This window comes from Danio rerio, chromosome 4 (assembly GCF_049306965.1).
Source record: "Danio rerio strain Tuebingen ecotype United States chromosome 4, GRCz12tu, whole genome shotgun sequence".
In the NCBI taxonomy this organism is placed as follows: domain Eukaryota; kingdom Metazoa; phylum Chordata; class Actinopteri; order Cypriniformes; family Danionidae; genus Danio; species Danio rerio.
In genome coordinates this window covers 9,109,283-9,135,000 of record NC_133179.1, presented here as the reverse complement: position 1 = coordinate 9,135,000, position 25,718 = coordinate 9,109,283, and the positions used below count along the sequence as shown (strand labels likewise).

The following is a 25,718-nucleotide window of genomic DNA, read 5'->3' as shown; positions in this document are numbered from 1 at the left end:
TTCTGAATCTGGAGTCTGTCCTCATACAGGCTTTGCAGATTTGTACAGACTTATATTAGCAAAGCGGTTGCCAATGCTGGCAGACTATTGAATGAAAGTTCTGTCATCGTTTACTCACACTCATGTCATTCCAGAGCAGGATTATTTTCTTGCTTACTCGGAGCACAAAACAAGATGTTTAGCAGAATGTTAACACTGCTCTGTTCCATATTATCAAAACAAAACGTAGCTTCTTAAGTCAATGTGAAATCAAAGTATTGTTTTGATATTTGCACTGGCAAATGAGATAAAATAAAAACACACCCATACATATAAACATACATTGCATGGCTTCATCTGCTATTATTGACATATATATATATATATATATATATATATATATATATATATATATATATATATATATATATATATATATATATATATATATATATATATATATACACTATATGCCGTATATGCGTAAATGAGCTTCTTTTGGTATTACAGAGACTTGATATGATTCATGACTTTATGAGATATGATTTTGATGTTGTCTGCTGATGTCAAACATATTTTTCCAATATTTCTTTACATTTTTACAGAAAGAGCAGCTTGAACATGTTGCTTAATGTCTTCTTCTGTGTCCCAAGGCAAAAAGCCCAGCAGCGTGAGTTTTCATTTCTGGGTAAACTATCCCTTTAAGGTTGGGATCTGATTATGTAAACCAGCTCCACATCTGACAGAGAGCAGGGACGAAACAGAGGTGAGAGAAGACAAGGAAAGCGCTGGAGCCGAGCAGACGGTGCGTGTGTGTGTGTGTGTGTGAAGTGAAGGAGAAGACAACCTGGCTAAAGCTCAGGAGAGCTCTTGAACTCTGTGATGATCCTCCAGTTACACAACCGCACACAAAGAGCTTCGGCGCCAGTGAGAGAGAGAGAGAGAGAGAGTCAGAAAGAGAAAAAGATGCCACCCATACCACGCATAAAACAGCCACTAATCAAAACAATCCGTCCAGAGCCTCGGTCTTTAAATGAATGGGGAGAAAACAAATGCACAAGATGCTCTCGATCACACAGCATCAAACAATCATATGTGGAGCAGCTTTCATAAATGTTGTGGAGTACAAATGTTGAGAAGTAGAGAAATTGTTACCCATGGATTCCTTATGGAAATGACATGTTTATTGGTCATCAGCATCTTAAATCCTTTAGGTTTTAATATTTAGATAAAAAAACATGTATTTTATAAGTATGTATGCATGTATTAGATAATCTTTGCATCCAGGGATGGACAGCATTTATGATGCATGTATTTCAAATACAATAATGTATTTTGTAATTTGTATTGGATAGGGCTGATGAAAATAGCTTAATGTTTTGCATCAAAATACTTTAGTGTCTTGTATTTTTAAAATCATTTAAATGCACCGCTGATAGGTGCTTTGGATGTTCTTGACTCATCCATTTAAAGAAGAATTGAAAAAAATCTGTACAAATACTGTACTGTACAAATAATAGTAGTTTTGGATGGATTGCTGATGCCAAATGTTTGTCGTTAAAACAAACCAACAAATAAAATAAGTCCTACAGTGACGATTCCTACAATACTTGATTGGCTATTTCAAATGCCAGTACTTGATCAGTATGTCCACAGTATAGTTAATGAAGAGGAAATATGCAAGCCTTAAGATGTCACAACATATGAAACACAACTATTTAATAATCAAAAACTCTTAATTCAGTTTTTACATTGAGTATTGAAGAGTTCGATAGCAAAAAAACCCCTAGATTTCTGAAAAATTCAATTAACAAAATTTGTTGTGTTTGAACCTTGCTTTGTTTAGTTTGTTTTATGTTGTCTGCTGCCTGCCTGTACTCACTATTCGCCTGTTATTTGACTACGACCCTGGATTGCCCATATAAATCTGTTTGCTCCTGTGTTGACCGTTGCATGGCTGACCATTCTCTGTTCAATGAACTTGCAATTGGATCCGCACCTCCCTTGTCAGCGTCCCATTGTGACATACATAAGCATTTCTTCTTCTTCTTCTTCTTTTTCTTCTTCTTATTATTTTTATTATTATTTATTTTAATTATAATTATTATTATTATATCATGGAGAAGAAATCCTTTAGTTTTATATAAAGCTGTCTTTTATTGTTGTTGTAGTTTTTTATGCTTATTTTATATGTTTATTTTGGACCTGTAAAAACAGCTATGATGATGATAGTGTTAGAGATATGGAGGGAACATCTGGATAACAGTGAATGAATAAGAGGAGAGTGAGAGCGACAGAACTATAGACACGAAACATCTGACAAGCAGGTGCAGCACGAGAAAAGTAAATGCAAAATGGCAGAAGAGAAGCAAAACAAGCGTAGGAGACACTATAGTGCGAGTAACGGAAGTGGAAGGCGAGAGGTGAAGGGCAGAGCGGAGACAGAAAGACTGGAGAAAGGCCTGAAGGGAAGACGATGGGAAAATGATGGAATTTCACTGGGAATGTCAGGAAAATGTCTTGCAGTGGAAGCAAGCAACATGGGGTGGGAATGACGGAGTTGACAGTAAGAATGCATGAGTGTGTGTGTGTGTGTGTTTGTGTGTGCAGCCCACATGTCTTTGATTTGGGAGTCTGCCTGCTATCTGGGTTAGTCACAGAGCGTGTTATGGAGAGACGCTGCAGTTTTAATGATATACAGCAGGCTGCTCGCTCAGACACCTCAGCACACAGATCTGTCAGGCTCGCTTCAGCATTGATCTCCCGGCAGCTGCAGAAATGCACATTGGGAAACACAGCTGGACCGGTTAACCCCACCTCCAGTGCTTGTGGAGCCCCCATCCGCACCCGAACCACATGCCGTCCTGCGTGAGGATTTACTGTACGTGTGACTCAACAGGGAAGCAGCGGCTTTTTACAGACTTGTGAACACTTTGGTTATTATAAGTGCTGGGAATTCCAGCGGTGACAAAGTATGTAGATCAAGCACTCGAGTAAAAGTACAGATGCCCTAATAAAAGATCAGTCTAGTGTAAAGTAAAAAAGCAATATTCATTCATTCGTTTTCTTTTCGGCTTATTCCCTTTGTTCATCAGGGTTGGCCACAGTGGAATGAACCGCTAACTTATCCAGCATATGTTTTACACAGCGGGTGTTCTTCCAGCTGCAACCCATCACTGGGAAACACCCAAGCACACTCATTCACACACATACACTATGGACAATTTTGCTTACCCAATTCACCTATAGCACATGTCTTTGGATTGTGGGGGAAACCGGAGCACCCGGAAGAAACTCACGGGGAGAACATGCAAACTCCACACAGAAACAACAACTGTCTCAGCCGGGACTGGAACCAGCAACCTACTTGCCTTGAGGTGAAAGTGCTACCCACTGTGTCACCATGCAGCCCCCAAATATTTTTTTATTATTTGTTTTCTTCCCAAAATTATGTAAATAAAACAAGATTATTGGAGTATAAAGTATTTTATAATCTTGGTAACACTTTACGATAAGGTGGTATTAGTTAACATTAGTTCATGTGTTCATTACTAATAATTAAATAATAAAAAAATTAATAAATAATAACATTAATGCAAAAAACTAATACATACATGTTTTAATGGTGACAATAATGAATTGGGGCTTTTAATAACCCATTAGTAAATGTTGAACTATGATTAATAAATGCTGTATAATTACTGTTCATTATTAGTTCATGTTAGTAAACACATTAACTAACATGAAGTAATGAAACCAAAACATTTATTCTATGCATTAATTAAATTATATTAAACTACCTTAATTAAATGGATTAATCTTAGTCTCTAAATTTAAACCATCAACTTCATAATGGCGTCACGGTGACTGTCGCCTCACAGCAAGACGGTCGCTGGTTCAAGTCCCGACTGGGCCATTTGGCATTTCTGTGTGAAGTTTGCATGTTCTCTCTGTATTGGCGTGGGTTTCCTCTGGATGCTCCGGTTTACCCCACAGTCCAAAAACATGCGCTTTAGGTGAATTGAATAAACTAAATTGTCCATAGTGTGTAAATGAGTGTGTATGGATGTTTCCCAATACTGGGTTGCAGCTGGAAGGGCATCAGCTGCGTAAAACATGTGCTGGAATTGTTGGCCAGTTACTCCGCTGTGGCAAAATAGAGACTAAACCAAAGGAAAAAGAATGAATGAATGAACTTCACAACATTATTTAAGCGATTTATAATCTTCCTCTAAAAATGCACCTTTTCAAGTCATTTAAGCTGCTTCAGATGCAGCTTCAGCTACTGTTCCCGGTAAATATAAGTCTGTAGTCTCTATTTCATTAGCCTCTGTAAAGCTGGAAGAAGATGACTCATGCACACTGCTCTGGTTGTGAAAGTGAACGCATGTCTCTCTCTCTCTCCCTCTCTCTCTCTCTTTCTCCCATATGGCTTTCTGCACTGCCGGCTCAGGAAACCAGACACAGGCCAAACTGGCCACACATCAGTCACTCTCTCTCCTCCGTGACGCAAACGGCCCCCTCTCACTCGCTCTTCCCTCCTTCCTCTCCGTCAATTTGTTCCCAGTAAGAAGTCTGATAGGACTCGGTGTAGTGTGGAGAAGCAGCGGGGGATCCTGCTATAAAAGCGCAGGGGCTGTTAGAGCTACTTTATTCCCTAATAAATAGAAGGACGCAGCAGTTCACGGGGCCTGGAGCTGCTGGAGAGACCATGTGTCTCCCAGGTTTCCCGTGTAAAAGTCGGGGGGTGGGTGAGGATGCACAGAGAGCCTGGACGGGACAGGTTTGGGGTCAGTCCCCAGCGCATGGGCACAGCACATGTTATATAGAGTGCTCTACAATAATACTGGATGCATTGGTGAAGGATGAGAGCACTTCAAAACACTCAAAAATAATTGTTCATATTACGTATTTAGAATGAGCAGAAACAACAAAACTTTTTTGGGACAATTTAAATGTTTTATATTCAGTCCACTTCAATTTGTCAAAACCAATCAACTTAGCAGATTTGTGTTGGGACATCATGAATGTATCATGTGGAAACCAGCATTTGTTTACAGTTAACTTTCATTTTTTTGCTCAAAGTATTAACAGCAATGTTTTTCGATTAGAGAAGAGTTATTTTTTCTTTTTGAACCCATTTCCAGACAGTTTGTGTTGATGTAGGTGACACTGGATTGTAGTTTTAGAGACTTTTTTGGTGGCCAATAGTCAACTAATTTGTCCACAAGCCATATAGGTGCTTCTTTTATCAGAGACCAGTCTATGATCACATTTATTGCTGGATGGACAAAATGTGCTTGCAAATTTTAAATTAGGGCTGGGCTGATAAACAATTTTATATTGAATCATGTTAAAATTGATGTCAATAAAGATGATAAACTCTAAACTTTTTTACTCTGTATTGATCTAAGAGCCGAAAATTTTATGCCATTTATTAGACCCTCCATATTTTGTGGCTCCAGTCATTGTTGGGGGACTCTTTTAAATCTGGAAGCATTGACATGTTATATTGAAATATATGTCGTTATCGTTCAATATGGAACATAATTATTGAGACTGCATTTATGCCATATTGCTTAGCTCTTGTTTAAATATGAATTTGCACCATTATATTAGACCTTTTTGGCTTGCTAAATAAGGTACAAAGGCTGTTTCTGGGTGGTATCTTTCCAAATAGTACACTTTTGTACTTCACAGCTGCACAATAGTACCTTTAGGGTACACTTTTTATACCTTTAGGATACTATGAGGTACACAGTTGTACTTTTTAGGTATTTATAGACCATTTCAATGTGGTCATTTTAGTGGCTCATGAACATTTCTTGCTTGTTATTATTTCATAACTATAACGAGAGGCAATTCAATCATAACTTAATACTAAAACAGCTATCATGTGTGTATGTTCAGTAATATCACTTTTATGGTGAAGCATAAGCTTTTTCCATGGTATTTAAAGTGAAATAACTCAAAATACACTAAGGAGGCTGAGAAAAAAAAAATTCAATGGAAGTTTCAGATGGCACTTAAAAGATTTTTGCATCCTAACCTCTTCATGTGTTAATTGAAGGGTTCTGTGTTTTTTACCCTGTTTATTTATGGTTATGAATTGCATTAATGGAGTTTGATGTCAGCTCTGTTGACTTTTGATGTTGAAAATTTAACAACATATAAACAATATAAGCATAAAAATTACTGTTGGTTTATTACCAGGGTTTTATACTGTGGTTTACAACACCAACTCAGACAACATATCACTTCAAACTACTAGAAATGTCAACAAAATTCACTTTTTTAACATCACAAATTGTCGGAGGGAAGATAAAATGCCTATTATACAATTCAAATCCATCAATAAAAAGACAAAAAACAAAACATGAACACAGAACACAAGATATTCTTAAGTCTATTTCTGTGGTCAAAATACTACAACAAACATTCATAATTTTCAGCTTAAACCAGTAATGACTATCAAAAAATGCTTTAATGCACATCACTAAACCGACAACACCCAGGTTTTCTGCATCAAAACTATATTACAGCGAAACAATGAATATTCAATGCGGCAAAAGCTTTCACATGCAAAATGAAACAGGCAAAAATCTAACTGCGGTCGAGTTCTGCTTACACCATTTATGACCTTTCCCTCGTGAAAGCACACAGTTTTAGTAGAAGTACATGACCTTACATGCTGTCAGCCTATTAAGCATAATCAGAGCAACATCATGCATGTCAGAGCACACACTGCATGCAATTACTATCAAAAATCAGCTCATTAAAACGTTTCACAGGTTCACATGCAAAGCGAGAAAACGACACCACAAGAAAACACTGAACTTTTCTTTGGTGTTTACGTCAAAAGTGAAAAACGTCAGACATGATGAACTATTACTAAATGCTCACATGATGTGCAATAAATGAGTTTTGAGTTTCATTTGTTTATAACATATTCCTGATGGAACTTAAAACATTAGCATGTCTTTTTATGCACAATCGCTACAGTGTGCATGCAAACAAGCTAAGTTAGGATCTGTAAACATGTATATTCTTGATCAGAAAAAAAACAAGTTTCAAGTATGATCTCATTTATTTTTGCTCAGTCAAAATTTGCGGGCAAAACTGAACAAGTCCAAGGGAAAATGGACCATTTTATGGCCTTCAGAATCTGCTGAATGCAGCTTTCAACTGGACGTTTTAGCATCGCAAGTATTACTAAAGCCATGTTACACCTCATATATAATTATATAAGAGATTTGTGACCCAGGACGAGGTTATCAAAGTCTACCACGGTTTTACTTTCGAGCGATGCACTTAACCTCACAATCCTCTAACACACCCCAATTAGAGCATTGTCAAATGCATTGGGTGAAAAGGCATTGATTAAATGCTGAAACGCTCTCAACTAAAAGCCTTGATCCTGTTTTTAGGGTCACACAGGTCAATGGATGTGCTCTGGTTATCTGACACCGAGTCTTAATATACAGGTCAGCTTCATACAGTTAAAGTCAAAATGCCCTCCTGTGAATTTCTTTTTCCAAATATTCCCCAAAATTAGTGTAACAGATCAAGAAATATTCACAATATTTCCTATAATATTTTTTCTTCTGGATATTTGTTTTATTTCAGCTAAGAGGAAAGCAGTTCTTAATTTTTAAAACCATTTTGAGGTGAATATTATTAGCCCACTTGAGCAATATTATTTTCGATTGTCTACAGAACAAACCATCGCTATACAATAACTTGCATAATGACCCCAACTTGCCCAATTGCCCAAATTAAGCCTTCAAATTGCACGTTAGGTTGATTACTAGTATCTTGAAAAATATCTAGTCAAATAGTATGTACTGTCATAATGACAAAGATAAAAATACAGTTATTAGGAATTAGTTATTAAAACTATTGTGCTTAGAAATTGTGTTAAACAGAAATTGGGGACAAATAATACAATATATCAGGACTGCTAATAATTCTGACTTCATCTGTATATGATGCTGCTTTCTTGAGCTCCTTTTCTCTCTCCGTTCATTTCTCAGTCTTATCTCTGTGGTGTATGGGGGGGGGGGGGTTCATTCTCTCTCAAGGCAGATTGGAGGCCGCCGCCAGCCTGGGCAAAGTGCCCACTTGAGTCCTGGCACGCTGACAGGCCGCTGGCTGCCCATCAGTCCTCCTGCGCTGCCCTGGAGAAGCCCTTCATTCACCAGCAGCTCCTCCTCTCCTCCATCTCACAGCCCCCCACCCCCCTTGCCCCGTTTTGCTGTCCTGGGACGACATGCATACAAAACGTGATGCTCTTACTCGGGAGTTTTGTCATGTTTTCTAATGCTTTCAACATTCTTATGAAGATGTCAAGGAATGCTATGGGAGAGAGTTCTCTCAAATTATGAACAAACAGTCTTTCAGTAACGTTTAAGGAATGTTCGTTCAAGGTTATCTAATAATGTTCTCAAAACAAACAAGTTGTTTTTTTATACATATTTTGCTTAAACTTTTTTCTGATACTGGTTGTGTTCGGACATTCATCTAACATTTTTTAAATATTACTAGGTAAGTAATTAATAACATTATTATTATAATAATTTGTGGAATTATAAAAAGGAATGTTTCATTAACATTCACATAATCAAGAAAAAACATTCAGACGGCATTAATAGTTTTCTTTTTCTAATGTGATTTTCATTTCAGAGTGCTTATTTTATTTACAGGGATTCATATAAAACTATTGATGTATGTTTTGTTTGAATGTGATTTCAAAATAATAATATTTAGACTTGCTTTTGATAATCGGTAGAACAAAATGCTGTTTTGACACTTGTGTTCTTACCATCTTATGTGTTTACCAAACCTGTCAACACTGGGATGTGAAAATAAGGGATATGCCCACCATAATAAGAGATTCCCCCGACCCCCCCACCTCCCGCCCCCCACTTTTAAAAAATCCCCAAATTACTAAATATGCAAATGACTCATTTGGAGCATTGTAAATAAACAGTTAAATGGTCAGTAATATGTTTTATTGTTATTAACAAAAGAAAAAATAAATAGTATTAGCAGCAAATAAATTAGCAAACAGTTTAGCTTATTAAAATTAACAGCTATTATAATGACATCAAGCTATCAAATCTCATTAGCCGTTTCTTTACTGTATAACTTACACATTCTGATTAAAGAGAAATGAATCAATCTCTTATTTTTTCATTTAATATTTTAACTAACAGTGGTGTCACTTTAAAAATGCACACATCTAACGTTATAATAAAAGCATTCGATTGCTTTCCTAACTTTTTATGCTAATTTAGGACGAAATTAGTTGTGTTTGAAAAAAACTCCACCAAGATCAACATCTTTAGAGGTTATTATTATTTAATATGTGTACATGTCTGTTTAAACACGCACCCAAAACACAGACTTTCGCTCCGCTTCAAATTGCATGTACAGAATTCGTTTGGGAAGCAGCGTCTATTTATCACTATGGTGTGCGACAGCTGACAGTCATGCACTGCTATATGACTGTTTTGAGGATCGCATATGAAGGGGAGACGGCCCCTGTTATGAAAAGAAATGGGAATCGCACCGTTTTTATATTAATTTCAAAGTGTTTTCATGCCTAAACAAAGCGAAAGCAGAAAACAGACTCACATTTAAGAGCAAGGGGCAGCCCCTGGTGGCTTGGTGGTATGAGTTGCGTATAGGGAGGCTCGGCTCTTTAATATTGGCCACCCTTCAAAGAAAGACTGAAAATGTGGGAGAAATACACGAAAATACCTTAACGGTATGATAGCAGGATAGAACTGTAACATACGGGAAAATCCCGGAAAAACAGGAGGGTTGACATGTATGGGCAAAGCACTTTGGGCAGCCTCCTGGTTGTAATAAGGTGCTATAGAAATAAAAGTTTATTGACTGGGTGATTGATTAATATTAATAGTAAATATTCAGAAAATCATCTCTAATTTATCCAATTTAAGTTTTTAGCCATGCATATTAATAATCAAAAATGTTGTTTAAATATATTTATAGTCAGAAATTCACAAAATAGGGCGAGACGGTGGCTAGCACTGTTGCCACACATCATGAAGGCTGCTGGTTTGAGTCCTGGCTGGGTCAGTTGCCATTTCTGTGTGGAGTTTGCATTTTTTCCCTGTGTTGGTGTGCATGGGTTTTATCCGGGTCCAAAGACATGCTATAGGTGCATTGGCTAAATCGGCTGTATTGTATGTGAGTGAATGAGTGTGTATGGATGTTTCCCAGTGATGGGCTGCAGCTGGAAGGGCATCCGCTGTTTATGCTGGATAAGTTGGTGGTTCATTTTTCTGTGGTGATGCCAAATGAATAAAGGAACTAAGCTGAAGGAAAATCAATGACTGAATGAAGTCATAAACTATCTTGATCTTTCCTTAATATTCAAATGATCTTTGGCTTAAAAGAATACTCAATAATTACGACCTATACTATGTATTTTTGACTATTGCTACAAAATAAGCCCATGCAATATACTGTAAGACTGACTTTGTGGTCCAGGGTTACAATAAATAAACAAATAAAATAAATCGCATCAAAGTTGATACTTTCAAACAGCACAGATGCATCAAACTCACAGCAAAAGTATGTGGCTGCAGTATAAGGTCCAGATGCGCTGCTGATACGTGAGCGCACATGCTGAGGAGCGGAAAGAGGACGAGTCCTCAAACGTGAGCGCACATACAAACACAGCGGAGGTCACAGTCTCCACAGTCTCGGCCTGATTAAAACTCCCAGCACTGCCTCTCACTCCCCCTGGATTGATTAACCTGACCTGTATCGGATCAACCCCTCGGGACGCAGCGCAGCCCACTTTCCTGAAGTGGATGAGAGGAGCCGGAACAGGGGCAGGAGAGAGAGACGGGCAATGAGGAGAACAAACCAGAGCAGATCAGTGCAGGAGAGTAAAACAATAATCCCTGCTCACATCCATTGGAGAATTAAGACCTTATGGGGCACCCAGCCTACCTACAGTTGAAGTCAGAATTATTAGCCCTCCTGATTTATAAGCTATATATTATTAACTGTATATTTTTGTCCCCAATTTCTGTTTAATGGAGAGAAGGTTTTTCCAACAAATTTCTAAACATAATAGTTTTAATAACTCATTTCTAATAACTGATTTATTTTATCTTTATATTTTAAAGACACTTCTATCAAGATACTAGTGTTCAGCTTAAAGTGACATTTAAAGGCTTAACTGGGTTAATTAGATTAACTATGTGAGTCAGGGTAAATAGGCAAGTCGTATAATGATGGTTTGTTCTGAAGAGTCGAAAAAATATTGCTTAAGAGGGCTAATAATATCGACTATTGATTTAATATTGATTATCATGTTTAAGAAAAGACATGTAGTCCCTAAGGGCAGATGAATAGAGTAAAATAAGTCATCGTCATATTGATGAACACAAATAGCCCACGCGATTGAATCTATTAAGAACTGCTAATTTTTTCACATTACAAGTTTTCTCAAAAGATGTTTAAATTTGCAAATGAGGCATTGTTTTGTTAAATATTTGTACTAATTTGTAGCATGTGTCCAATAAAGAGTTTAAAATATTGTAAATTATCTGTATAAGATTTACAGACACACTTTTTCCTCTAAGTTTGCTTCACAACAGGATAAGAGCTCAATATAACATCTTTGTGTTTTCACAAATCACTAATTTTGATTAAAGCAAAGGAAAAAGCTTTAACTTGTGTAGATGCAGGATTATAAAGATGTAGGATTTTTGTCTCTCAGTGATGCAAATGAATTATTTTCCTTGATAAAGTTATCACAGTAAATGCCAGAAAACACGTATTTTCCTTGATAAAGTTATCACAGTAAATGCCAGAAAACACTGAAAAATAGTTTAAGTAGCTAATACCTAGGATACTTGTCACAAAAATTAAACAAAACTCAGTATAAGGGTCATGTGATCAGGGCTTGATGAATGAGGGAAGGATTCAAAACAGCCAATCAGTGTGAATATGTGCAGCCATGCGTTCATTTCAAAATATTTGAAGTCAGAATTATTAGCACCCCTGTTTATTTCCCCCCCAATTTCTATTTAACAGAGAGCAGATTTTTTTTTTTATTATGTTTAGCAGATTTCTAAACATAATAGTTTTAATAACTCATCTCTAACAACTGATTTATTTTATCTTTGCCATGATGACAGTAAATATTATTTTACCAGATATTTTTCAAGACACTCCTATACAGCTTAAAGTGACATTTAAAGGCTTAACTAGGTTAATTAGGCTAACTAGGCAGGTTAGGGTAATAAGGCAAGTTATTGTATAATAATGGTTTGTTCTGTAGACTATCAAAAAAAAACAACAACAACAAATGTCTAAAGGGGGGGGGGGGCTAATAATTCTGATTTTAACTGTATATTTTGTGGATAAGATTGTAATATGAATGTCAATGTTGATGCCAACTGTAACTATAGCAAAATGTGTGCATTTTGAAATGAAACCACTCTTGTGTAAACTCGTTTAAAGTCCTATAGTGATTATCTAATTTCGTATTTGTGGTTTCACTGGTGCTTCTCCTATGCTTAATCTGACTATCCGTTCATTTTTTTCTGCTTCCAGCCCTTTATACTCTAAACGGTTTTTTTTTCTCTCTCTCGAACGCAATACACCTTCTTGTAATGTTTAATTCAAACACAAACAATGCATTTGTGCATGAACGTATGAATTATTTAGGTTTTCCTGATTGTGATTATGAGGCCTGCACAGCTGCTCGGTGACTGTCAGCAGACGACTGTCTCCGAGTCCCACAACTGAGACAAACAGCTCGGCTTTCTTCTCCACAATCAACACTCCAGAAAAGAGATACTCTCTGACAGCGATGGCGAGATGGAGACCAAAAATAAACGGAGCACAGACACACACACATGCAGACGCACACACATTCTAAGCTAAATCGTTTTTTTTCTGTGATGCTTTTAATTGAACATATAAAACAAAATATTCCACATAAATTATTTTTAAAAACATATTAAATCTAATATAACCTTAATTGTACCCCACATTCAGTCTGAGAATATTATTTCAATTCATTTTTATCTTTAATTTTATTTATATCCACATCTTCACATACAAACATCGAAGTAAACTTATTATTTAATACCTCTATAATTAAATGCAGCAGCAGGGTGGCTCAGTGGCCTCAGAGTAAGAAGGTCACTGGTTCGAGCCCCAGCTGGGTAAGTTCGCATTTCTGTGTGGTGTTTGCATGTTCTCCTTGTGTTCACGTGGATTTCCTCCAGGTGCTTCGGTTTCCCCCACAGTCCAAAGACATGCGCTATAGGTGAATTAAATTATTTAAATTGGCTGTAGTGTATGTGTGTGTGTGTGTGTGTGTGTGAGAGTGTATGAGTGTTTTTCCAGTACAGCGAAGGGCATCCGCCGCGTAAAACATATGATGGAATAGTTGGCGGTTCATTCCGCTGTGGCGACCCCTTATAAATAAACGGACTAAGCTGAAGGAATATTAATGAATGAATACTTAAATACAACACAATGCTAAAAGTTTAAATAAAAGTTACAATTGTTATGATAATGTATTTAAAATGGAGCTGTTACAATAATCAAAAAATATTCATGTTATAATCATATATCAGAATAAACATCCTCTACAGTTTGCCGATGAAAACAATATTAGGCAACACTTTAAAATAAAATAATGGTCCATTAGTTAACGTTAGATAATGTATTTACTACCATAAACTATTAGTAATACTTTTTTTACAGTATTTAATAATGTTAGTTATTGTTATTTATGTTAATTTACTGTAGTTCATGCTTGTTTATATTAACTCATGTTGCATGAACTAATGTTAACAAGCATAACTTTGGATTTTAATAATGAATTAATGTTAAGCTATGATTATTAAAAGCTTTACAGGATTACTCACACCCAGTTCATGTTAGTAAATTCATTAACTAATCAACCATTATTCTAAAGTGTTACTCAACATTAAGTTTTACTCAGATTATAAATTGTAAATCTGTACTTTATAGAATTTAAATAATTCATTCATTCATTTATTTTCTTTTTGTCTTAGTCCCTTTATAAATCTGGAGTCACCACAGCGGAATGAACCGCCAACTCATCCTGCATGTGTTTTCATTTGAATAATTGTAATGTTAAAATGGTTCCTCATTTATTGACAATTAAATGTTCTCAATAAAAATACAAATGCAATTAAGATTTAATATATATATCATTTATTTTACATTTAAATTTTTATATTTATTATATATATTGATTATATTCAAATGTATGTGGCATATAAAACTGTATTCAATATTGTATTATTTTCCTTTTGAATTTTCTTTTTTTTGGGGCAGGTTTGCATTACTTTTTCTCTCTTATAAGGTGTTATTCTTCTAGACAAATTTGCTTCTGGTTCATTCGGTTTAGTTGATGACACATGAGCAGTGTAATTTAAAAACTAATAACATCAGGGACTGAACAGACTCTGACTCAGACTGAACCAATCACCATTTTGTTCTTGAGCTCCTCCAGTGTTAATATGACTTGCTGTTTAGGATATTCTGGCCTTTTTTAGGGGGGGATTGAAACAGGCTCTTCTGCAGTATTTCTCTGTATTCTTTCCCCCACAATCTATTCTTCTATTTTAACAAGATGCCCAGTGGCTGCTGATGAAAAACAGCTTTCAGCAGCATATTTCACTTCACAGTCAATGTGATGGGCTTTCGGTGTGGGCAGTGTTAGATTTGCACATACATATTACTTCAGATTTGAGCTCAGAAGTTTCATCCTGGCCTCCTCTAACAAGACAAACTTCCCACATCAAAACTGGGCCACAATTATGTTTTTTGGCAAAGTCCAGACTTGTCTTTTTGAGTAATAGTTAAACAACTCAACACTGTTAGTTGTCCTTGTTTGTTTGTGTTTTTTGAGAAAGGATTACTATATATATATATATATATATATATATATATATATATATATATATATATATATATATATATATATATATATATATATATATATATATATATATGCAGTGGGGGAAATATGTATTGAACACATCAACATTTTTCTCTGAATACATATTTCTAAAGATGCTGTTGACCTGAAATATTTACCGGATGTTGGAAACAACCAAAGAAATTCATATATGCAAAGAAAACAAAACTTATTAGTTCACAAATGAAGCTACATGTACTAAAATGAAATGACACAAGGAAAAAGTATTGAACACATGAAGAAAGGGAGGTGGAGAAGAAAATGAAAGCCCAGACAGCAGCTGAAATCTCTCAATATTTCGAAAGCAACCTTCCACCCTTTGTCATTGTAAATAAATATTAGCTGCTTCAGTGATGTTGTTATGATCACCAGCAATCTAGCGGCTGCAGATCGCTGGTAAACACAGAGATCGCTAAAGAACTACAAATCTGCCACATTGTGGACTACAACTCCCTACATGCATTTCACACACACACAGCTGTTCCTTGTTCCATTGATTACACACATACAAAGCCCGAAGATTATCAAAGACTGATAGTAAAAACAATTTAAGCTACATGCACACACATCTTGGGCTGAGTCTTGCGATATTGTAATGTTTTTATGTCCGAGTATTATCCTGTCTGGTCTTCCGTGTTCAGAGCCTCTCTTTGTTCTTCCGCGTATTGATCCCTAGCACATAGCCTGAGCTTTTGCCAGTTTGACTATGACTATGTTTGGATAACCCTAATGATACTGTTTTGCATCTGTTATGATCGTTATGACTGCTGTGCTGAATAAATGCTGCATTTAGATCCGCAACTACGGCATTCAGCATCGTCAATCCACAAGCATTACAGGTGTACTAAAGAATGGAAAAACAACCAATGACTTCCATAGTATTTTTTGTTCCTGTATGGATGTCAATGGATGCTTTTTACCCAGCATCCTTCAGAATATCTTCCTTCATGTTAAACAGAAGAAGGTGTGAATTACGCATTCATCTCATTTAAGGGTGAACTATCCCTTTAAATTACAAAACCAAAATCTATAAATGAAAATAAAGCTCGACCTGGTTAGTTTACGAACCTAAATGCAGCACATTTTCATGGACTTCCCAAAATCTCTGTTGATAAAGCCGTCTTCAGAACGCTCATAGCTCATGACCTCAGTGCTAAAGCCTGCATTAACATCCCGTGAGCGAGACCTCTGACTTCTCCAGCTCTGGCTCTCAAAGCTCCTGATGTGAGCGGCTTTACTGTCTGGGTGGCTGATGTGTGTATATTCTGCCCTTGAGTTGTTTGAAGAACACTTTTCAGAGCGTTTCGAGTTCCTCCCTCTCTGTCTCTCCAGGCCCGGACACGCAGCAGACTAATTCACTCAGCTCTCCGTCTGTTTTGCTCTCTGTGTTTTGTCTCCTGAAGGTCCCAGGTGAGCAATGTGACCATTGTGCAGCCAAACGGCCTGTTATTGTAGGTCACGCTATGAGAGAGAGGTTGCATTCTGTGTTTTTTTTATTATTTTTTTGTATGTGAGCGTGTGTTTTGAACCCTGTCAGTGTCTCTCGTCTTCAGAACATTAGCCGAGGCTGTTCGCTATGCCTGCTTTGATGGTGAGCGCCGCAGGGCTCCGATCTCTGTTTCAGGGTGTAATTACTCTCTGGAGGGGCCTCACCTGGCTGTGGACTCCAGGCATACAGAGAGAGAGAAAGAGAGAGAGGTTGAAAAGGCAAGAAGGTGAAGACATGATAAAAACAGAGGATGAGAGAGAGAAGGTGGGGCAAGAGGGTGATATTTTTAAAAAATGCCTTTCATAAGCTACAAATATATATTTATGATTTTATATAATTGCATTAACCCACAATCTCTCACATTCACACATGCACTCACACTAGGGCCAATTTACTTCAACAGTTCGTTTATATGGGTTGTGGCTGAAAGAGCATCCGCTGTGTAAAACATATGCCAGAATAGTTGTCGGTTCATTCCACTGTGGTGACTCCTTATAAACAACATAATAAGCCGAAGGAAAATGAATGAATGCATTAAATATTTATATTATATAAATACATGTTCTTTATTGAATAATCAAGTGTGTGAATGAGACATTGTATGGGTGTTTTCCAGTGCTAGGTTGTGGCTTGAAGGGCATCCAGCATATAAAAAGATATGATAGAGTAATTGTCGGTTCATTCCACTGTGGCGACCCCTTATAAACAACATAATAAGCAGAAGGAAAATTAATGAATTAAATAATTATATTATTTAAATACATGTTCCCTATTAAATAAGCGTGTGTGTGATTGAGACATTGCATGGGTGTTTCCAAGTGCTGGGTTGTTGCATCCGCTACATAAAAATATATGTCAGAGTAATTGGTGGTTCATTCCGCTGTGGTTTCCCCTTATAAATAAGGGATTCAGCAGAAGGATAGTGTTTTTAGAATTATATTATTATATTATACACAGACCCACTTAATAGATTATAAATAAAAATAATACAAATAAACATATTATTTTATTATATTAAACTGACTATTACAATGAACTATATACTGTTACGATACATTACACATATTACTAGGGACGTCCTGATCAGGTTTTTTTGCCCTCCAGTCCAAGTCATTTGAGTTTGAGTATCTACCGATAACTCGATCCGATATAATATAAACTCTAACCTTCTAGAATACATAAAAAGTATAAAGAAGAGCGAAGAAACTGACCCAGGATGTTACTTATTTTTTATTTAATTCACCTTATTTTAACATTCAACAACTCTATTAACAAACAGAGCACTTCTGTGAGGTAGCTTGAATAATCAAGTAATAAATAACATCAATTCTTCACCTCTTGCAATCCCAAGTTTGCATATCTCACATTTTGCTGTGCCAATGTTGTCGTCATCAACTTTATAATACCTCCAGACGGCAGACATACTCAGGTTGTTGCTAGATCAGGAAGCTGGATGTTAACGAGAATTATTTAAAGTATTTTTCCCATTAATTGTACTGTATTGAATTAATTTCCCATAATAATTCCCTATTAATTGTATTTCAATAATGTCTACTTCTAAGCTCAACCCTAAACTGCATGTTTTACACAGCGGATGCCCTTCCAGCCCCAACCCAGAACTTATTATTTTAAGACAGAATATTATTTAGGATTATATATTAACAATATTCTTATATTTCACTACTAATGTGTAAAATTGTTTTAACACCACAATAAATCTTTCAGTGAGTTAAAAATGGAGTGTTTTTCAAATAAGACAAGAACGTCGCAGCAGTTCCCTTCACTGTCTCAGAGTTTTGGACAGCTTTATAACTATAAAAAATGCAAACACTATCTATCTTATTTCTGTACGCCAGCATCAAAGACTCACAGTACGAAAGACCAACTTTATAGCAGAAAGCAAACGCCTGCCTATGAAGGAGAAGCGCATATGATGAGCACGGAGCAAAGCAATGAAATGTTAAGGGAATATAAAAGGATTTGTTCATTTTGTATCAGCAGAGATATTAACATTACAATGCATTATGTGGTGAGAGTATTACATCATCGCAAGTTCTTTACACAGACGCCGAAAGCATCGGCTTCCTGGTGTTTCCCCTGTCGTTCCCCAACAGGGGTGCAGATCCTGGGGAGATTCGACCTGATTTGAATAGACTAACGTGGCTTTCCCTGCTGCAGAAGAAACTGTTGTCTGATTTCATGAAAAGCCCATTCAGCCGGCTGGATGGATGCGAGCGTTTGTGCGACTTACAGCAGCCAAAAATCTCTGCTCAAACTGCCACCGCTTGCAAAACAAAAAAGCAGATTGGAGTCATACACGATTCTGTGAAGGAGCTGAGAAAGAGAGAGAGGGAAACTACAAAGTAGCCTAAAATCTATTCATGAGGTGTCAGCTTTCACTAGCATGTTGACACATGCCTGCATCTCCTAGGGAACGGTTGCCCCAAGCGCAGTTATCAGCGCAGTTCTGTGGCATGCAATTATCCAATTATCTCCTCCCCTGAATCAGCACATCAAATCACATGACAGTTCCCTCTTTTTTCCCTTTTTTTTTTTGGCGAGGTCCTACAACACCTTCGCGTTTGCATGTAGCACTTGTCCTTCCAGTTCTCACTTGTCTCGCAGCTTCATTTTCACTTTCATGCACTGCGGGCTTTTGTTTCTTTTCATTTTTGCTGTCTGCATTGCAAAGTTTTGTCTATTTAGTCTGAATGATCATAAACTGTTAAATCGCAAGAGCAATTATGGAAAAGTAGGTACAATTTGAGAATTTCTCATTTATGAACAGTTCAATGAAGAAAAAAAAACTCCAAACCTGTCTGAGTTTAGAGAATTATTTAGAGAATGTTTTAAGCATTCATTGTATTTTTCTTTGCTATGGATGTCAACATTTACCAGCTTCAAGCATAGTACATAACAGTAAACAGGAACTCTTAAAGGAACCACTTAAGGGTGAACATAGCAAAGACTTCTGGCCCAGATTCGGCATAAAGCTGGCAGGTGTTCGTCCAGCTAGCACTGGCATACAGCCTGTGGGCCAAACATGGCCTGGGATTGGCAGAGGTGGCACCATCTTTAAGGCAGTACACAAGACTTGGGCCAGATATCAAGTGTAGTATTTGGACCAGATAAATATTTATATGTACGTTTAGACTATCTTGACCCACTTTTAAAATACATGTAAATTATTTTTGAGTAAAGAAAAAAATATTTTCAATCAGGTCTCTTCGAGAAAAAGCATCTAAAATGGAATACTTCATAGGTTTATCAAATTCATTGCAGTCATGACGCACCAACATATCTGGCCCAGTTCAGACTCCCAGTTATCGGTTATTAACTTGCCAGAGACTTGGCCAAGATATGGTTAATATTTGGCCCTTGTATTGATGCCACACTTGGTCCAATCATGTAGTTTACTGCGGCATGTGGGCTAAGCAAAACCTGATAGTGTGGGCCAGAGACATTTTGCTATGTGGGTGTTTCCATTTTTTTGGGGGGGTGAAAATTCTGCCATCATTTACTTGCCTTTAGCTAACCAGGGGATGGATGGGTGGGTGTGTGTGAGGGGGGATTGGTGCAGGCCCTTGATAATGTCTCTGGGGCCCCCCTAAATGTATGGACCCTTAGAATCGTCCTAACTTTACCCCCTCTAGCGGCTCCCCTGCTACAGAGCAAAAAACACAAACTCAAACTGGTTTGTAACAAGTAAATGGCGAGTAAATGATGACAGAATTTTAATTTTTTGGGTGAACTATGCCTTTAACTATCCCTAAAAATTTGATAAAGCCAAACTATACAGACTTTTAGCTTCTGTCTTAACATTTTCTTAACAAAGTCCAAATCTGTTGACAGAATACAGCTTTTTAGATCAGTGAACACATTGGAAATAAATGTTTCTTTGTACTTTTGTCAATAAAAGATGTTAAAGAGAATAAACAAGTCACATATTATTTCTTTTGTTCTATTTTACGCAACTTTTTCAGGGGTGTAAAAGCACGTCGCTCTACAGTACTGTACAGGCTGTGTGTGTATTAATTGTTAGCTTTCGCCTGCTATCTAAATCAAGCCCCTCCCTTTCCTTTCTCACTCGTCCCCTCCTCCTCCCTCTCTCTCTGCTTATTTCCAGGAGCAGCTTGAGTCCTGCTTTTGGCTCTGCAGGCCTGCTTTGAGAGCCTCTGACTCACAGCAGTGCAGTTCTGGAGCAGCCCTCCTCTCTGGCAGTGAGGCCGGCTGGAGGAGCCAGGGAAAGGGGCCGCTGTCACAGACCTCTCGCCCCCTTACATGCTGGGCATCGGGGCTCAGTGCGCATTCAGAGCCCTTCATCTGTCCACCATACAAACCCAAGACCTGTCTGTCAGAGAGAGCGCATGAATTCAGCTTGACGTCAACATCAAATGGCGTCCGCGGCGCGTTTTTATTCCAGCACTCAGACATGTTTTGGAGTTAAAGAGGATATTCAGTGAAAAAAGGAGTAAATAGTATGGAGTTAGTACATGAATTAACTGAGGTTGTATTGTGATCCAACATTGGAGTTTGATAGCTCTGCCGTTGTATGTAATAGAGTGAATTAATGCCCGCCTACTCATTCTGCAAGTATTTTTTACATACATTCACAACGCCCCCAACCCCCCTCAGTATCTCTTTGGTCCAATCCATGAACCAAAAACAATGAGCTATGAGCTTTACTTAAAGTAAAGTAGTTCATAAGTATGAAAACTAAAAGAAAAAAGTATTGGCTTTGATTAGACATGGAACGATAACTGTTTTCAAGGTATACCACGGTTTGCAAAAGTCAAGGTTTTAAATACGGCAACATTTTTTGTAATACCGTTCCCAAGGCATGTGTAAGATTTTTTATTTACATTTTTTTTTTTTTGTTTCTTAGGACAACAGTATCTCCAGCAGAAAATATATCCAAAAATGCTGTGATTTAGTGATTCATTTGAATTATTTAGCCTGTCATGTTAAGATATTTTAAATCTTTCAGAAAATAAAATATATTATTTTCAAAGAAAATTTTTCTTACCCAGACATTTAAAAAGAATACATTTTAGAGCAGTGAGCACAATACTGTGATACTGTGAAACCGTGATATTTTTGTTCAAGGTTATCATACCGTCAGAATCCTTTACCGGCCCATGACTAGCTTTGATAAGGTGAAAGAACAATACCATAAAACACTGCAAATAATATAAGCGAATTAAAAATGAACCTACTGTTCATATATATACCTTTATATTAATTCAAAGTATACTTTTCAACTCAGGCTTATTCTAAAAAACGCTATATACATTTCTGGAGAGCGCCAAATACATCCCAGAAGTTACGTTTTTTTTGCAGTTTATCACGAATCCACCAGAGACCGCTGTGTACACTTTTTAGATCTAAAATTTCTCTCGTGGGCGCCTGCTGTTCTCACGTAAATCCACCAGAGGCCGATGTCGACTGACTGAATGACTGACTGACTGACAGACCCTCCTTCCCTAAACCCAACCAATAGTGTTTTTAAAAGCACTGATTGACCCGCCCACCCAAAAAAGAGAAGTCCTCACCTGATTTTTTCCACGTTTTCAGATTTTACCACATTCTCACCTTGTTATTTAGTTATTTATTTTATTATTTGTCTTTTATTTTTGTTTTACTCACTTTCTGGAACCATTATTCACAAGACTTGAACCCTATCATCATGGTCAACACATATCTGCGCCTCAAGTCCGCCGTCAAGCCACTGGAAAAACTCTTGTTGTGAGGCGACAGTTCTACCCACTGTGTCACCGTGCCGTCTGATTTAAAAATTTATTTGGCTTAAATAATATGAACCTGTAAATATATCACACAATAAGACTTAAAATATATATTAAGGCAACTAACGTCCATTTGAATTCAAGTGAACTGAATGAGGCTCTTCAAAAATAGTGTCAGATATTTTATGCTTTACACAATTATAACCGGACTGAGTGAGAACAAAAAGAGGAGGATAGAGAAAAGTGACATTTATTGAAGAGAAAGAGAGAGCGAGAGAGCAAGAGAGAGAGAGAGAGAGAGAGAGAGAGAGAGAGAGAGAGAGAGAGAGAGAGAGATGTGGTGAGGTAGAGAGAAGGTTCGAGACAGACAGAGAGCCGGAGCGGGGAGGGTTGGACTTGTGCTGTCAGTTGTGCTGTGCTGCATTTTCTTTTGTAAACACAAACGTGTGTGTGCTGCTTTTCTTCCTTCTTTCTGCTACACTCCAGTACCTTCTGCAAATGCTCCCGTCATATCAGCTAACAATGCCAATGAGCCCACAGAGGGGGGCCTGGGGCCCAAAGACGGGGAAATATGCAAAAGGTGGAATAAAAACTACCTTACGTAAGACTGACAGGGCAAAAAGGCTCGCCGTTTCTGCCAGCTTCATAGAGCTTAACATTGTGTGCTTTCTGTTAGGGTTAGGAGAAATGTTTATTTTAAAAGACGTGAACTGCAGTATGAGTACAGTTTCTGACATATTATAACAGATTAACTAATGATAATAATCCAACAGGCTTCAGAAATGTACAAAGCATGTAGCTGATGTTTTTAAGAATTAAGAAATGGCAAGATCAATGCAAAAAAGAGAGTGTAGATATAAATAAGAGAATGATTTAATTAAATATAAAACTAAAGTAAATTTAAATAGGTAACCCAAAAATAAAATATCAATGTTGTGTAATGATCTGTGTTATGTTGGATGTATTTTTTAATTGTTATTAAACATTTCTCAACAAGCCTTTTTTATTGTCTGTTTGTTTTAGTTTTTTTACACACATTAAATAATATTTACATAGTTAGAGAAAATGTCATTCTAATAATAGCTTTACTAAATAAATAACTTTAAATAAATAAACTTGTAATAAAAACAACACAAATACTCCATCTGACACGGACGCTGAAGGGTTAAGGGTAAAGTGAACTGAATTGTAAGAAGTTGGTTTCCAGGGGAACTATTCTTACTGTTCCAGCTGAGTTGGACCAAACCACTTTGCTTTCAAAAAGGGGGGCTGTGAAAATACACAACACTCATTTCTTTCAGAACAGTTTAGAATAAATCAGATCACAGGCTAAGATAAAATCTACACATATAACATGAACGGCTGTATTAGTTCCATACTTTTTCTAAACATTATCCCTTGTTCCACTGGGTTTAAATAAGCGCGTCTCCCCCGCAGCCGCTCTGTGCTGGCGGCCCTGCCAAGTCAGTTTGAAAAGATCAGACAAAGGCAGCAGGAAGCCCCTCGGCTTGGCAATGAGTGCGAGCGGAGCACAAACGCGAAACGAAACCTCACTCTTTTATCTGATAGCGGACTGAATTTATTTTCTCCCGAGGTTTGTGGCAGTTTTAGACATCTTTTGAAAATGTACGACCGTCTGGATCCCCGGGTCGAGCGAAGACTATTATCAAAGCGCCAAACGGGCAGCAGCGCTGCCTGACCGCCCGCTCGCTGTCGGTCTGAATCGGATCAAGCGTCTTTTGGGGGCATTTTTTTGCATTTGAATCTTTCCTGCGCCACTGAAAGGATCACCCGGGACGGAGAGTTGCCGATTTGCACACTTAAATGTAAAGAGAAAAGCTTGGGGAGCTTTCTGAAAGCCCTTTTTTTTCCTCCGGAGGGGACTACGAGCCGCGACGGTGACCGTTGGTGGGGGTTTGCCGCCGTTTGTTTTCTTGAGCGCGTGTGGAAGATGGAGACGCACATCTCGTGTCTCTTCCCGGAGATTTTAGCCATGATTTTCAGCTACTTGGACGTGAGGGACAAAGGCAGGGTGGCCCAAGTGTGCACAGCGTGGAGGGACGCGTCCTACCACAAGTCCGTGTGGAGGGGGGTGGAAGCCAAGCTGCATCTGAGACGGGCGAACCCGTCTCTGTTCCCCAGCCTCCAGGCGCGAGGCATCCGGCGCGTGCAGATCCTCAGCCTGCGGCGCAGCCTCAGCTACGTGATCCAGGGGATGCCCAACATCGAGAGCTTGAATCTGAGCGGCTGCTACAACTTAACGGATAACGGCCTGGGGCACGCGTTCGTGCAAGAGATCCCTTCCCTGAGGGTGCTCAATCTGAGCCTTTGCAAGCAGATCACGGATTCGAGTTTGGGCAGAATAGCGCAGTATCTCAAAAACTTGGAGGTGCTTGAACTGGGTGGCTGCAGTAACATCACGAACACGGGCTTGTTGCTCATCGCGTGGGGTTTGCACAGACTCAAAAGTCTTAATCTGCGGAGCTGCCGGCATGTGTCGGACGTGGGCATCGGGCACCTAGCCGGCATGACCCGGAGCGCGGCGGAGGGCTGCCTCAGCCTGGAATACCTGACCTTGCAGGACTGCCAGAAGTTGACGGACTTGTCCCTTAAGCACATTTCAAAAGGCCTGACCAAGCTGAAAGTGCTCAACCTGAGTTTCTGTGGTGGCATCTCGGACGCTGGCATGATCCACCTCTCTCACATGACGAGCCTGTGGAGCCTTAATCTGCGTTCGTGCGACAACATCAGCGACACGGGCATCATGCACCTCGCCATGGGCACGCTGAGACTCTCCGGACTCGACGTGTCGTTTTGCGACAAGATAGGCGACCAGAGCCTGGCTTATATCGCGCAGGGCCTGTACCAGCTCAAGTCGCTGTCGCTGTGCTCGTGCCACATCAGCGACGATGGCATCAACAGGATGGTGCGCCAAATGCACGAGCTGAGGACGCTGAACATCGGCCAGTGCGTGCGGATTACAGACAAAGGACTGGAGCTGATCGCAGACCACTTGACGCAACTGACCGGCATCGATCTGTATGGATGTACGAAAATCACTAAGAGGGGACTGGAGAGGATCACGCAGCTCCCCTGCCTTAAAGTTTTGAACCTGGGCCTTTGGCAGATGACTGAAAGTGAGAAAGTGAGGTGAAACTTGGGGGGTTTCTGGAGGGAGGGAGGGACGGAGGAGAAGGAGGGCGGGAGGGGGATGGGTGGATTTCAATAGAGCAAAGTACATAAAAAGAGGCTTAAATGCTGAATGTGATACATGTGTCAGTTATTGCTATTAACACACACACACACACACACAAAAGTTGTTTTTGTTAACAAAACGCAATATTAAACCTCCCCCTCCCCGACTATCGCGATATTTTGGCTACTACCTCGTTAGATGTATTATAATGTTATTCTTAAAAAGAATGAGAATTTGTGCCTAGAAAAACAATCCCCTCCCCCTTTATCTCGTCTTTGGCTTAAGGAAAGCAAAAAGACT

General features: G+C 38.3%; 2 protein-coding genes across 5 annotated transcripts in view; one reads left to right on the top strand and one right to left on the bottom strand.

Annotated features, from left to right (window-relative positions):
- wnt5b (wingless-type MMTV integration site family, member 5b) overlaps nt 1-25,718 on the bottom strand; it is a 133,545-nt gene that overhangs the window by 29,853 nt on the left and 77,974 nt on the right.
- On the top strand, nt 23,949-25,418 carry fbxl14b (F-box and leucine-rich repeat protein 14b). The gene is given in 1 exon segment (NM_001015043.2): nt 23,949-25,418. A coding segment is annotated over 1 exon segment (1,203 nt). The 5' UTR covers nt 23,949-24,173; the 3' UTR covers nt 25,377-25,418.